The sequence below is a fragment of the Molothrus ater genome, chromosome 14 (genome assembly GCF_012460135.2).
Source record: "Molothrus ater isolate BHLD 08-10-18 breed brown headed cowbird chromosome 14, BPBGC_Mater_1.1, whole genome shotgun sequence".
Lineage (NCBI taxonomy): Eukaryota > Metazoa > Chordata > Aves > Passeriformes > Icteridae > Molothrus > Molothrus ater.
In genome coordinates, this window is record NC_050491.2 from 2,997,538 (window position 1) to 3,013,071 (window position 15,534).

The 15,534-nt window shown below is 45.0% G+C and overlaps 1 protein-coding gene across 2 annotated transcripts in view; it reads left to right on the top strand.

The window, feature by feature from the left end:
- Positions 1–15,534, top strand: part of TRPC5 (transient receptor potential cation channel subfamily C member 5) — a 108,619-nt gene that overhangs the window by 36,193 nt on the left and 56,892 nt on the right. For both annotated transcript variants that reach the window (XM_036402417.2, XM_036402418.2), the window contains exon 3: positions 12,001–12,522. In XM_036402417.2, the coding sequence (XP_036258310.1) occupies positions 12,001–12,522 (522 nt within the window). The remainder of the gene's footprint in view (positions 1–12,000; positions 12,523–15,534) is intronic.

Below are 15,534 nucleotides of genomic sequence, written 5' to 3' on the forward strand. Positions count from 1 at the left end.
TGATAGTTATTGTTTGATTTTCTGGGCAGTGCAGAGGCTGGTATTGTACTGCATAGGGGCAGAGGAGGAATATAGGTGTACTTGGCATGGCAGTCCATCCTGAGTGATAAGTGTCCTGTTATTTAAATAAGACAACAAACCACTGAATAACCAACAGAAAGTGCAGGGATTGGTTTGAAACAGCAAAACTGAGCACTGCAGATGCAGTATCGACTTTGGGCCAGGCTTTTCTCTTTGGGGGTGCAAATGTTAAAATGAAAAGTTGTCTGTGCATGTGACAGGTCCAGTAAATGCAATGGCAAAACAAGGCAGTAGGCACATAGCTAAACCAGAGATCTGGCTGGCATCCTATGGGGTTGAAATTAACAGGGAACTTTAAATTATTGGGTTTTTTCTTAATTCAGAACTACTGTACAAGCAAGAGAACGTATATATGAAGCCTATTGAATGAATTCTCCTTCCCTGTAAAATCTTCTGTCCCTCAACCTATTTGATCTTTTTGAGTTTTGCTGTTTATTTTTTCCCTTAAAGTGCTATCAGATGGTTATTTTTGCTATACGAACATCAATACGGTGAGTTTTGCTTTCAGCCAAGCTGGAGGCTGCACCTAACCTTCTCCAGCAAAGAGCAGGAAATTCATGTCTGAAAACTCCCATTTCCCCCTGCATTTGATTCACCCTCAATTTACCAGTAATAGCTGTATTTCCTGACACTTGGAAACCTGTTGAAATCAGTACAAATTTTCCAGATGAGGCGTTCAGGGGCCCATTCTTTGGAGCTGCTGGTGTGAATTGTGTGTGGAGTGGTGCAGAAGGTGTGTCAGAGCTCTCAGATCTCGCCTGCCTCTCTGCCCTCCTGCCGGGGCTGTGCTTGCAGCGCACCAGACACGGTCTGTGCTGCCTGCTGAGCCCTCCTTCCTCCTTTAAGGAGCTGTAATCAGTCATCTGAATGGCTCCAGGTCCATGAGCACCTCCACGGTGGCTGTTTTCTTCACAACAATCAGAGCTGACATCAGCTGTTTGCATGAGGAGGGTACCAGCATCTCTCTCTGCTATCTGGCAAACTTAGCAATTTGCTCTCGTGGCAGATGGCTCCAAATTAAGCTGGTTCACAGATGGGACTACAAATGCAATTCCTCAATAATGAGAATAAAAAGAGAAAAGGGATCTTAGGGTTTATGGCTGTGATTTGGTTCGTTCTGATGGTCCTTCTGAATCAATGCCATCCATATGTAGTCCAAAAGAAGGAGTTTGCAGGTACAGCCTCTGGAAGAGTATGGCTGTGAAGAGGAAACTATAGAGAATAAAAGGCAAGTTTTCAGTCTTAGTTGCTAATCATCAGATTGGTAGAAAATTGCTGCACTGGATAGTGTTAGTGAACCTAAAATTTGACCTCAAAAATCCTCTTTTAGGTGAGCTGATGAGTGAAAATTGGTAGAAGATTGCTGCACTAGATAGTGTTAGTGAACCTAAAATTTGACCTCAAAAATCCTCTTTTAGGCGAGCAGATGAGTGAAAATCCACCTTAATCTTTGTTCAGATCCCACAGATGAACAGCCTAGAGACAGCCTTTTGTGAAACAGGACATATAGGTTGCATTAAACCATTTTATTTTTGCCCAAATCTCATAACTTTCTTGAGACAATGTGGTTTAGCCTAGTTTCCCTACTCACACAGGGTTTTTGTCCCGTGTGCAGAAACCAGTGGAAAGTTCAGTCCTTACCACTGACAGGCCTTGATTTTGGACTTGCTGGTACAAGCTCATTGCCAGCCCTGTGCTACCACTGATGGGACCATTTAAGTCAAAAGAAACTGTTCAGTTCTCAAAAACCTCACAGTATAAAATCTAGATTATACAGGCAGTTGGAAAGAGGAGAGGTTTAGGAGCAGGCATCTGTATAAGGAATTCTGTGGCAGTTCTGAATGGTGGCTGAGGAGCACTGGAACACAGAGGGGAACAGGCTGATGGGTGTGACTGAAACCAGTCATTTCCACGTTAACAGGAGGGTCCAAAGTGAAAAGGAAAGGCAGAACCTGGTTAGAAACACTCCTGAGCAAGAGGAGGTTCTGAAGAATAGAACCAGTTAAGAAAAATACGACCACAAGTTCTCAGTGTGGGAATATTTGAAAGGAACAATAAGGAAGAAGGATCATGTCTGAAAACAGAGAAGCAGCTTCAAAGCCTAATGGCTCCATTAGCACCCAAGCTTTTCATTATTTTTATTGATGCAGTAATAATTCACAGTTATAGTTAACATGCCTTTGACACTGGTGGCTGCCTTCAAAATGAATTCCATCTAATTAAACTAAACAACAGAGGAATCAAAGATCACTTCAGCTAATGATTACATTTAACTGGGAAATTCTTTCCTCCCTCCCCATTGCCTCAGTCCCCAGATAATCTTAAATCTAGGGGAAAAAGAACTGAGTGAAACATCTCCTGGGCTCAGGAGATGAAGGCAGTGACAGATACCAGATTTCTGACAGTGCCAATAAGGCACTGGCTCCTTCTCCTGGGTCAGCATAAACTCTGTTATTATTTCCTAGGATGCTTGTGGGGGTCCAGCCAAGAACTGAATCACAGCGTGCACAAACATGCCATGCTTGTAATTGAACATACAGACAGGTGAGAAGTCAGGAATTATCCAAGATGCTTCCCAGAGAATTGTCTTTACTGATCTGTAGGAGGCTTCTTAGCACTTGCCCGCTCTGGGCACACTGTACAGTGAATTTTCAGTCAGGTGTGATGGGTTCTCAGGATTCAGCTGGGTGGATGAACTGTTACAGGACAAAAAAAAATCCTATTTGTGCTGCTACACAAGTGAACTTCTGGGCTCTCTGTAGATCTGTTGATTAAGGAACTTTGTTTCAAAAATCCATATTATCTACCCAGCATCCATGGATGTGCCTATTGTACCCACCTCCCTTTGCTCCTAAGCCCCCATTACAGCATCCCCTGACATCACCCAGCACGTGTTTGCCTCTCCTCTGTCTGGAACCCCAAACCCAGAGGTTTGACATGGCTGTTTAGATTCCCTGGTACAGATTTGTGGGAGACTCTTCCTGGTACAATAGTTATAACACATTTTTTCCAAGGGAAGCTTCTCTCTGTGGGAAGAGTGAATGTCACAAATTACAGGCTCCTGCAAAACAAAGCTCTGGGATCTATAAAGATCTGTGAAGAACTGCAGGGCAGCTTAGCAGGAGTCCCTCAGCCTTACCTGGCTGTTGAATAGAGCTGGGCTGGGCTGGCAAAGTCACATTTATGGCTTGTTTATCCCTGTAGGAGCAGTGTTTTGTTATCCCATGGCAAAATACAGCCTGGTGGGGCAGCACTTTGGTGGCAGTGGTGGTGGAATATCAAAGAGGCATTGACTGGGAGCAGTATTTCTTGTCTCTGAATTGCTGCAGTGAGGGAACGCTGTGATCCAAGGTCTTTGCTCTGTCATTGCCTTGGGAGGCTGCTGGAAAACTGCTGAGAGGCTCAGGGCCGTGTGAATTGTTGGTGTTTAGTTCATGGCAGTGAGGGAGGGCTGGTGTGCTCCAAGTACTCCTCAGGCAGGAGAGGATGAGGCAGCGCCAGGCTCTGCAGCATCAGGGGCACAGCATTACCTGGAGGCTTTTGGCTTCCTAGCACTGGGAGTCACTGCCTGAGTGGGAATAAAGGAAGATCTCAACCACACAGATCTTTTTCTCTCTCTTGTGCAAGCCCCTGCCACCTGTCTAGGTTGTCATTTCTTTGCTGTTGCAAACTCTGGGGTCTTTTCAGAAGCCACAGCATTGGTTGGTAAAACGACAGTGCCAGTGATGCCTTGGGAAGGCTGCCCTAGAGCAGAGGCTGGACAGAGCTAAAGAATAAAGTAGGGATTTATTAGAAGGTCTCAATGGATCCTTGGGCAGCACAAGAGCCCAGCCAGGACCACACCCAAGATGAACAAAAATGGTCCCCAAATCCCCAAGCAGTCATGGGGTCTCTCACTGTTATAAGTTCTGCTCCATTTGTATATTGGAGTTCATTGTCCAATTCCAGCTCCAGCCCATGCAGTCCCATCCTGCTTGTTTTTCTTTCTTCAGCCCACATTGTTTGTGCTCTTGGGTCTGAGATTTGGATCATTTGTCCTTGGTGCCCAGCTGGAGCAGGAATTGTTTTGTCTCCCTACGCTCACCATCCCATAACAAGAAGCCCAGACCCACACACTGAAGCAGCCCAGAATCCGAAAAATACAAAAGCTAAACCCTGAGGCATCACCAAAAGCACAGCTTGGTAGTCAGAATGGGCAACAATGAAGCTCCTGGTCTGTGAGCATCAGGATTTGTGTTTTGTGCAGCATCAGGCAGCGCTGGGCTGGCACTGGGTGCAGTAACCCACTCCTCTCCCTGACACTGTCTCATGATCCAATCTGATCTGATTTTTTTTAAGAATGTGATTGAATATGAATGCAACCCAAGGAAAAAGCCCTCCCTCTTCAAGCCCTGTCAGCAACATATTACCTCACCTAAACTTAATGAAACATCTCTCATCCACGCAAGGTGATAAATTACAGGAAGAAGGGATGTTTTATGTACAAAGATGATATAAAAGGCTGTAGATAGCATGATTATTAACCTATATTAGCACATCTTGTCCTTGTTACCACTAAGAATAGATGACACAGAGACCAAGAAAAATGAATCAAAAAGCTGGACAGCTCTCCCTCCTAGAATAAAGCCTGAAAAATATTAGAAAAATAGTAACTGTAATAAAATAAAGATTACCTTGAAGACAGAGCCTGCAAATTTCCAAATAACCATGGGCTGTCTTTGTTTCAGTTCTGTTTGGGGTCAGGGGAAAGCTTATCCATAAAATGAAAAAATATCTCAGATGCAGCAACATTCCAAGGTCCTTAGAGCAGTTAAGAAATTTATAGGACTGAATTAAGCAAGCTCTTTAATAAAATTCATTTCAAAGCTTAAAAACAGCATTAAAAATAAGGAATAAACCCTAATAACTTTTACTCAGAACAGATGCTCCTATCACAGAGTAACTCTTAAAATGGTAATGAAGAAGGGTGGAACAGCATATTGTGTTTCCAAATGAGGGGAAAAAAACCCAATCATCAGGAATAAGCCAGCTAGTCTGCCTGTCCAGTCTTGAGATTATTCAGTTCACTCCCATGTCAGTAATTCTGGATTTACACCTGTGTTGCTGTCACAGTCTCAGGAAAAAGTTCCAGCAAGCAGCCAGGGAATCTCTGCATTTTGGGAAGATCCAGAATATTGCATTTTTGGTAGATCCATAAAACACTGTGAGCCAGGGCCCCATGTCACTTGGGCCAATTCAGCAGCTTCATTATTGTCTGGATTTGTGACCGTCCTGAACTTTTGTGCTGTGTTTGTTCTGCCTGGAGGAGTGTCCCCACTCAGTGAGCCCCAGACCAGGCAGGGATGTGATGGAGCCATGGTTCCCTGGAGATAGCATCACTTAATATGAGATAAATCAGGGTAAAATATGTGATAAATCAGGACTGCAACAGGCTTGTAAAACATTCCTGTACAGCAGAGAAGCCATGGCCAGGAGAGGCTGCAGCTCCTCGTGGCACAGCTCCTGTAGGCGCTCCCAGCCCATCTCCCTGCTGCAGGCAGTGGCTCTGAAGCGCATCAAGGCACGGGAATTTGGGGCAAAGTGAGCTCAGGCTGCACTCCAGCTCAGCACAAGAGGCTCAAACACGAGGTAACTCTTGTCAGTGTCCCTCTGTGACTCGCAGAGTCAGCCACAGTGACTGCACTCTGCATTCCTTCATCATCAAGTGCCTCATCTCATCTCCTGCACATGTAGGGAAAGGAGAGGCCTCAGAGAGAGACACAGAGAGAGAGGCACAGAGAGAGACACTGAGAGACACAGATACACACAGAAAGACATAGAGAGAGAGGGGCACAGCACCGAGAGAGACAGAGACAGACACACACACACAGAGACACAGACACGACACACAGACACACACAGACACACACACAGACACACAGACACACACAGACACACAGAGAGAGGGGGGCACAGCACAGAGAGAGACAGAGACAGACACACAAACACACAGAGAGACAGACACAGACACACAGACACACACAGACACACAGGCAGACACACACAGACACACACACACAGAGGGGCACAGCACAGAGAGAGACAGAGAGAGAGACACACACACACAGACACACAGACACACACAGACACACAGAGAGACACACACAGACACAGAGACACAGAGAGTGACAGACACAGAGACAGACACACAGAGAGACACACAGCCACACACACAGCCACAGAGAGACACACAGAGACACAGCCACACACACAGAGACACGCAGAGATGCACAGACACACAGACAGACACACAGAGACACAGACACACATAGAGAGAGACAGAGAGACACAGATGTACACAGAGACACAGAGAGACACACAGACACACTCACACACACAGACACACACACACAGACACACACACAGACACAGACATTCACACACACAGACACACAGACACACACACACACACACAGACATTCACACACACAGACACACAGACACACACACACACACACAGACATTCACACACACAGACACACAAATCACCAGCCTGGGTCTCTGTACAAATCACCAACAGGACAGCACTGCTGGGAACGTGCCTTGAGCTGTTTTATTTTCCAGCATCACTCTCATTACATGGTTATGACAATGGGAAGATGCCAGCAGCTCACATCCCAGGCAGCAGACCAAGAACTTCAGGTAACAACTCACTTTATGAGTTTTTTGATCACTCCCACAAAGCAAAAGCACATTGACAGTAGTTCCATCCAACCACTATAAGCACAGGTACCTTTGGTTAAACAATGCTTGCTTATTTCAAATACAATACCTGCTTGTAAACCTTAAAACACAATGCACAGAGCTCCATTATTAAGCTTAGAACTTCCTAATGTCTCACAAGATAAACTTTTCTGCAGCTTAAGGAGCTGTTCTAGACAAGCATTAATACACAGACCATTGTTCTATTTGTCCTTACTTTTCTACTTTTTACATAAGTTTTCTGCTGACCAATCTCATGGCTGCTGCTTGGCTCTAATCCCAGTTCTGCTGTCTCTGAGGCTGCCTTTTGCAGCTTTCCCAAAACCCTCTGATTTTATGGATTCCCCCCCTCACACAGAGACACACACACAGAGGGGCTCTGGCTGCAGGAACTTGCCACAGCCATTAAAATGCATATTTGCAAAATCCTTTCCTCCTGAAGGCTCCTCTCCGAGTCCCTCTATTTTTTTAATCCCCAGCAGGAGTTATTACGTGGCATCAGCCACAAATGGTGACATCTTTTGACAATCTTTGTGGCTGTGCTGCGTTCCTGCACACATGGCTGAGCACAGGCTCTGATGCAGCTCTGCCACTGCCAAGGGCACTGGGTTTCAGTTCAGCCCTGAGAATGAATCCCCTGGGCCCACCTCCAGTTTTAAACACATGGATAAGAAGCCAAATTAAAACTGGAAGAATCTAGAGCGGGTCTATCAGTATTTTACTTCTGTTTACTGGTTGTAGAGAAGGATATTTGGTTATACAGATATCACAGATCTACTTTTTCACATTCTTTCATGCATTACATTAATTAATAATTATTAGCAGTTCTGTGATTCTATAAAATGCTTTTTTTATTCAGAAATACCTATTTTAGTGTTAATGTGTTGGTAACCTTTTATGAGCATTTGGCTTGCTACAAGGCACTGAAAGGTACTGATTGTCACTGTTCTGCAGTATCAGTCTGAGGAGCAGAGATTTTATTTGGCTTTACAGGCACATTTGTAAGTCACTGAGGAGATTTTAGACCAGGAGGAGCCTTTTGTTAAGCTGGATATTCTGGGACAGCTGTACTGGAACCAGTGGAACACTCCAATAACAGCAGAGTTTGCCCATAAGTACATCTACAATGTGTGCCATATTCACCAAGATTGTGAATAACCAGTACAAAACCCCTTAAACTACAGGACTTTTTTAGGTAGCACTTTGTGTTGTTCATTATATTTCATTAACCAAATTACATCATTTCAGTCAATGAACTGCTCTTGAGAGGAAAGAAACACAAACTCCCTATTAATATAAATCTGGCATCACTGATACCAGACACCACTGAATCACCTAAAATGAATGTTGAAATTTATTCAGCCAAGTACCACCTTCTCAGGGTCCCACATAAGTTTGCTTCCAGTGCCTAAAGGGAGCTTCCAAGAAAGCTGGATTGTATTTGTAGCTTTCCAGTGAGGCTTGCACAAGTTTGTGCTGGCAGTCAGAAAATCTTCTATAAAACACAGCTGAGTAAAAAAGCTATACAAGCTGAAAATAATGCAGATTAATGTATTTACAGATTAATGTATTTACAGTTTATCATGGTTATACTTACAGTTTATTGCACTGATCCAGGGGAGATGCTGCTTTATGAAATGCAGAAATGCAGGCTTGAAAACAGGGCAATTCCAAATGTTACAGGTAAAAGCACCGAGAGTTATTTACAGACAAAATATTATTATCCATAAAAGGCAAAAGGCACATTTCCATTTGTCTGTTAGTTTGGCTGAGGAGAATGTTTTTGAGCTGCATCTCCTCAGTTTTCCCATTTATTGCACTGTGGTTCACATTGCTGAGCAGTCTTGGAGCACTTGAGGCTGGGTTGCTTTTACACAACACTAAACCAGAGGAACCGTTCCAGATACCAAACTAGATTAAATTCAAAGTAAAACTCCTAAAAGACGTACAACAAGGCCACCAGATCTTCAGTGCCAGCTTCTTTCTTTTTTTTTTTCCCCTTCTGCAGTTTAATTCCTCTTACACTGTACTCCTGACTAAGAGCAGAGATTCCTGCTCTCTTTCTATCCAGAGCTCCTTTCCAGCACTATTTTGCTGGAAAACTTATTTTTCCATTCAGAGGAGAGCTTAGCTGTACTGAACAGCACTTTTATGTGAGCTAATCCTTCTCCTTTAATGAATTAAACTTGTTTCTTCACCCTCCTTTTCAAATAAAGGGGATTTTTCACTCGCTGCAGCGTCTTTCAGAGCAGCAGTGCTACAGGGGTAAGCAGGACCTTATGAGGATCAAATCTAGGCAGATGATAACAAGCATTCAGTCACTTGTTCTTGTCAACAGTAGCATGAATTTCTCGAATGAAAAGAACCAAGATGAAATGCAGGCAAGGTGTTTGCTCCTGTGCAGGTGGTGGCACCAAGGGTCTGAAGGACTGGGGTTAACAGCTGGTGTCAGGTGAGGAGGTTAATGGAAAAGAATTTTGTTTTTCAGGTCACTTAATGAAAGTAACCCTGGAAGAGCTCAGCAGAGCCCTTGGGGTGGAATAAATTATTCCTCTTCTGCTTCCATCACTGCAGGTTAGCCCAAGACAGAGGAGAAGGTGATCTAAACATGAACTCAGCTGGGCAGAGCATCACAGGAGGAACATCAGTGCTGTTGTGATCTCTGCTGCCCCTCCAGGGACAGAACACAGCCCTTAAGCAAAGGCTTTGCATAGCCACAGCTTTAAAACAGATAGTTTGTGATGCAGGTTATCAAAAAACACTGTGTGAGAAGGCAGCAAAAATATTTATCACAAGACAGGCAATTTTGGGCCAGTCCATGGCCTTTGGGTCAGGCAGACACAGAACAGAGGCTGCAGCAGCCCCTGGTCACACTGTCCCTGTTCTGTGTTGTGCTGGTTTGCTTTGCTGCTCAGAAATAACTCCTGTGACTGGAGCCTTGCACTGATCTGCTCCATGGAGCCTCTGGGTGCCTGCACCACCATTTCCCCCTTTATCCCTTAATTTGAAGTTCTGTGAGGTGCCCAGGAGAACACACCTCCCCTACCAGTGCTCCAGTCCTCACAAGGCAGTGCTCTGATTTGGGGCTGAGGGCTTGTGATCCCAGCCAGAAAAGGGATGAAGATCACTTCATTCCATCCCAAACCATTCTGAGTGCTCCAGATCCATATTTAGACAGCTCTGGAGCAGACAGGAGTAGCACTATCCCCACCTGTAACATCACTTCCTTCTCCTCCAGTGCCCATTTCATATTCTGAGCAACATGAATTCCTCATCTGTGTAAAGCTGAAAATCTTTCTTGCAGCCCTGGGTACAATAACTTCCATATAGAAAAACAAGATTAAACCTGACAGTAATAGAAGTGATAGAGGAGGAAAAGTGTTCTTCCTTTGAGGCACAGGCTCTGAATACAGCAGCCAGGCACTGATTGAAAAAGGGCAGGAAGAAAGATAAATGCAGTTGTAGTCAAGCATCAGGTCTTGGAAAAAAAAAAGCTTTTAAGAAAGAGAAAAAAAGAAAACCCCACAACTTTCTCTTGACATTTAAGAAACTACCTAAACAAGCTAAGCAAAGGGAAAGGAAGAGAGAGCAAGACCTTACACAGAGAGCTGCTTTCAGCCATTTGTTACTGGATATCTTAAAATACATTTATCCAACCTTGCTAAGAGCCACCAAGCCCTCCATGACCCACAGCAAATCCTCAGGACTGCTTTCTCTCCCTCCTGCCTCTGTGGGCACCAGCCTGCTTAGCAAAGCCCCTCCACACCCAGGAGCCTGCAGGCTGCCAGGGATTTAACTCCTCATGTGCCACAGCCAGGGGAGCAGATTTGTTCCCCAAAATGCCTCCAGGCTCCTGTGACTGACCCTGTGAGCACCTTTGGGAGTGTGTTGTGTGCTGTCACACTGTTATATGTAAGGATTTATTGATCAGCTTTGGCTCTTTAGTGCTCTGCAGCCCCTTAACTCCCAGGAAACTGAGATTCTGAGCCTGGAGGTCTCACCACCAGCCTTAGGTGTGTCCTGCAGAGGGGTTTCTTACCTCACACTCCTCCATCACTTTGCTCTTGGATTTAGGCAGGCTGAGGAACATTTCCTGCCATTAGGACTCTTTGGCAGCAGTTTCTCCAAGACATCTCTGGTATTGCCAAGGGAGCAGACCCCCTGTTCCCCCAGCCCAGCTGTGCCCCCTGGAGCAGCAGGATGTGCCAGGACAGTGTTGGGCACTGATTAACACACAACAAAGAGAGCTGCCTGCCTGCAAATGGAAACACACTGGGTGCTTGCATCTAACAGCATTCCCAGCTAATTTTACACTCTGCATATAGTAATAAGACACAACAGGGTGTGCATTAAGCTCATCCTTTGAGAAGTGCAGCAGTAGCTGGATAATGCACACCCCGGAGTGGCTTATTTGTAGTGGACTATGGCTCATTAATTTTACATTTATTTTTTTTCAAATCCATTCTAAAAAAACCTACAAGTCTATTCTGAGGGCAGTTAAGTAATGTATCCTTACACTGAAAAAATATTTTCAAATAAAACAGTAGGCAAAAGTGAGGAAGAGTTCTGCCCAACTGCAGACCAGGGTTTGGTGTGTGCAGGATCTGCTTTGAGCTGGTTCTTGGCCTGCTGATGCAGATACATAGTGCAAATCATGGTAGTTATGGAAATCTATTCTGTGTTCACTCTTTTCTAGGCTTTTCTTTCTTTTTGTGTAATTACCTGGGCCTTTTTTATTCCTTTTTTTTCCCCTCCTTTTTTCCCTGTTTTTGTTTGTTTGTTTTTGTTTTTTGTGTTTTTGTTTGTTTGTTTGTTTTATTTTGGTGGATTTTTTGTTTGTTTGTTTTATTGTTTTTTGTTTTTCTGTTTGATGTATGAATGTATGAGCCCATACCCATTTCAGACCAGATTCACATTTGGATGGGGATGGGACTGACTTTTACACCAGACTGGGAAGGAGTGGTCAGGAGGCAGATTTCCAGGATTTGGGAGGAAAATGCTTTTCCCAGAATAGCAGCGTGTGGCTAAGCCTGCATACAGCAGCAATTACAGCACAGAGGGTGCCATAAACCCCATTTTGTTACGACGTCATTCCCAAAGTATGAACGAGGGACTCCTAAATCCTGCTGCTCCACGTGAGATGTGACTTTTCCCCTGGTGGTTTATCCCTCCATGCAGGTTCCAACGCTGATGATGGACACCCAGTTTTCAGAGTTCACCCCAGATATCACCCCCATCATGCTGGCGGCTCACACCAACAACTACGAGATCATCAAACTGCTCGTCCAAAGGCGGGTGACGATCCCACGCCCGCACCAGATCAGGTGCAACTGTGTGGAATGTGTCTCCAGCTCCGAGGTGGACAGCCTGAGGCACTCCAGGTCGAGGCTGAACATCTACAAAGCCTTAGCCAGCCCTTCGTTGATTGCCTTATCGAGCGAGGATCCCATCCTGACCGCCTTCCGCCTGGGCTGGGAGCTGAAGGAGCTGAGCAAGGTGGAAAATGAGTTCAAGGCTGAGTATGAAGAGCTGTCCCAGCAGTGCAAGCGTTTTGCTAAGGACCTTTTGGACCAAGCACGGAGCTCCCGGGAGCTGGAGATCATTCTCAATCACAGGGATGATCAGAGCGAGGAGCTGGATCCCCAAAAGTGTCATGATTTGGCAAAGCTGAAGGTAGCAATAAAGTATCACCAGAAAGAGGTAAGACCCACCTAAATGTGAAGGTATGGGGTGAAAGAATTCATTTCTTGAGTTGCTGTGGGTTTGTTCAGTGCTGGCTCTCAGGTGGGATTTTTTGATGTGCACGGGGATTGGTCACAAACCAGGAGGCTCAGGGCACCTTGGTGACAGCATGAATCTGACAACGATTGAGGGTAACAGGACTGGGACTTGCTGCAGTGGCTGTGGCTTCTACAGCACCAAAAATTTCTGTCTCAAAGCTGCTTGAATCCCACCTCATTGTGCCCCTGCAAGGAACAGCCTCCAGACATTCCCAGGTCTGCTCACTCTGAAAGCTTTTCCCAGGGGCTGCTTTTGGACAGGAACCCAGAGCTAGAAGGGGCTGCCTGGCTCCTGAACACTGGCTCCCTCATGGAGGGCAGGAAATCATACAGCACACAATTCACTTCCTGCAGCCACCAAGCACTTCCAGGCACCCATTCAGCACCAACTCCGAAGGGCCAGAGATGTGACAGCAGCTAAAGAGAGCAGGAGAGGCTGGGGGCACTCCCAGAACCCAGGTCTCCAAATTACCCGCAGTCTTGTAAAAACACTCAGTGGTGTAACTGTTTATTCACACCTGTGACACCTCTTGATCCTCAGTCCTCGACCCATCTCTGTTTTAGGAGCTGAGAAGCAATTCCCAGAAATTCCAACTCCTGCCCCTAGGTCCAGAGAGGGAAGCCACACTTGAGCTAAAGGGCACAGAGCCTTTCAGAAGCCCTCAGATCCACAGATTTATAAGTTGATTCAATAAAGGCCACAAACCCCAGGAGAATGCTGACAGCAGTTTCATTACTTGGCTCTGGATTTCCTTTCTCTTTCCAAATCCAGACAGAATTTAGGAGATGATAAATTGCTGTTGGCCAGCGATGTTCCAGGTTATCTGAAGGAGGAATTCACTTGCTTGGGGGAGGAACTGAATTTCAATGTGCATTACATTCCTCTGTGTGGAGGGTCACCTGAGTGGCAGAAGATCCTGTCACATTCCTCTTTCCACTGCTTTCCCCACATCCAACACTGACCCAGCATGGTGTGATCCATTTCACCTCCCTGAAGGGCCGAGAGGGGAAAGATGCAGATTTCCTTTCATGTTGTGCCCCCCTGTGCCAGCCCCTCCATGCCATAAGCTGGAGCCAAAGCCTCAAACTTCCTGGGATCCAGCACTTGGCAACTCCCTGCTCTTGCTGGGCTGCTCTGGGGGAATGTCAGCTCACTGGAGTCATGTCAGGTTGGTTTTTGCTCTGTGACAGGGTTGGGTAACACCACAAGTGCTCTAGGGACATGGACCAGCAGTGAAGAGTTACTCTGGAGAAGGGCACCCCAGGTAATCAGGTCAATGTTCACTGGATCTGAGAAGGAGCAGAGATTCTGCTTCTGGTTTTGCACTGGCCTGGCAGGCACAAGCTCCAGATCACCCCAGTGCTCCTGTGTGCAGGTCCTTGCTGGTCCCACTGTGTCACTGGTGACATCCAGGTGTCAATCTGTGCCTGCTCTTGTCTTGTGTTCACACTCAGGAGCTGCAAGTCTGAAGCAGCTCACTGTGTTTGAAACGTGGTGCTGAACAGTGCTGGAGCTTTTTTAATTTTAAATTTTTTAATCGTTGCCTGCTTTCTTGACAGTTTTTATCTTTTTTTTTTTTTTTAAGGCGTATTTGACTGAATTCCAAGCATATGGACAAATTCCATGTTTTGTGACATATTCATGACAGTTCCAGCCTAAAAATGATAGCAAATACGCTCTGTGTTGCCAGCTAAAGTCAGTGCTGTTTTCAGGTGGAATACTGGTGGGCAGGGGCAGAATGAATGAGGTTGGGGAAGCAGCTGCTGAACCCTTCCATCCCACCTGGTTATTCACAAAACCCTGAAGCATCCTGCAGGGTGGCTGGGGTTTTCTTACCATAATAATTAGGCCATCTTATCGTGGCAATTAGCACAACACAAAACATCAAGCAAGATACAAACACCCTTGCCAGCTTCTGAAAAAATGAGTAGGAACCTTTGCCAGGGAGACACTGAGAAATGTTTTTTAATCCTGACTGAAGAGTATCAGACTGAGAGGATTTTTGTGGGGACAGGAAGGGAAGCAGAAGCAAGTTTGGTTTTCATGAAAGAAGGTTCTGCAGAGAAAAACAGCAGACTTTTAAAAGTAGATCATCTTGTTCTGCTGAAGCTTTTTATGTCTTAATGTTAAATGGGATTGGATTGGATTGGATGGAGAAGCTTTTTACGCCTGAACATTGACAAAGATGAAAGTCAAATCTCTGGTAGCCTAAGAGAACAATCCAACGTGAACTTTGGGTATTTTCTGGGGCGTCAATTGTTACTGCAGTTTTTAGTTCTCTATATTCTGCACAAACAATGTGTAATTTCATATTGATTTCAGAGAAATTTCCTGCAGCTTTTTCTTTTTTTGAGTGAAATTAACCTGAACCTGAAAATTTCTCCCCAAAATATGAAATGATTCCATTTCAGCTTAACCAGGCAGATAAGGTCAACTTCAAGATTCTTCCCAGCGAAGTTGTCAAGGGGAGATGGGTGAAGAGATCATGGGGTTTGTCTTTACAAAGGCTAGGAAAATCTCCTGTTATGTTTTGTTGGGGTTTTTTCCCCCAAAAAACCCCCTTGGAAAGTACGAATTTTGATTACTCCCAAACATGACACGTGCTAAATATTTTTTAAACTGAGAAACGTGTTGCTCTTGAGGAAGAAGACCGTTCTTCTTTGGAGGAGGGCCAAAACAATGGAGAATAAATTTGTTGCTTTTCCTGTTTGTTTTTAATAAGCCTGTAAATCCTAGAAGGTAAATTACTGTCTACACAGAACGAGGGGAAAAAAAATCAATTACACAGGAAAGATTAAAATGTGCCCTAAGGTAGCTTTGTAGTATATTTTATGGCAGTAAATGGTAAAAACATGCTGTGCAATGTTCTCAAGCTCCCTCCCCCTTCTCATGTGAAGTGTAGAATGGTTGCGTATTCAGTTTCAATTTACT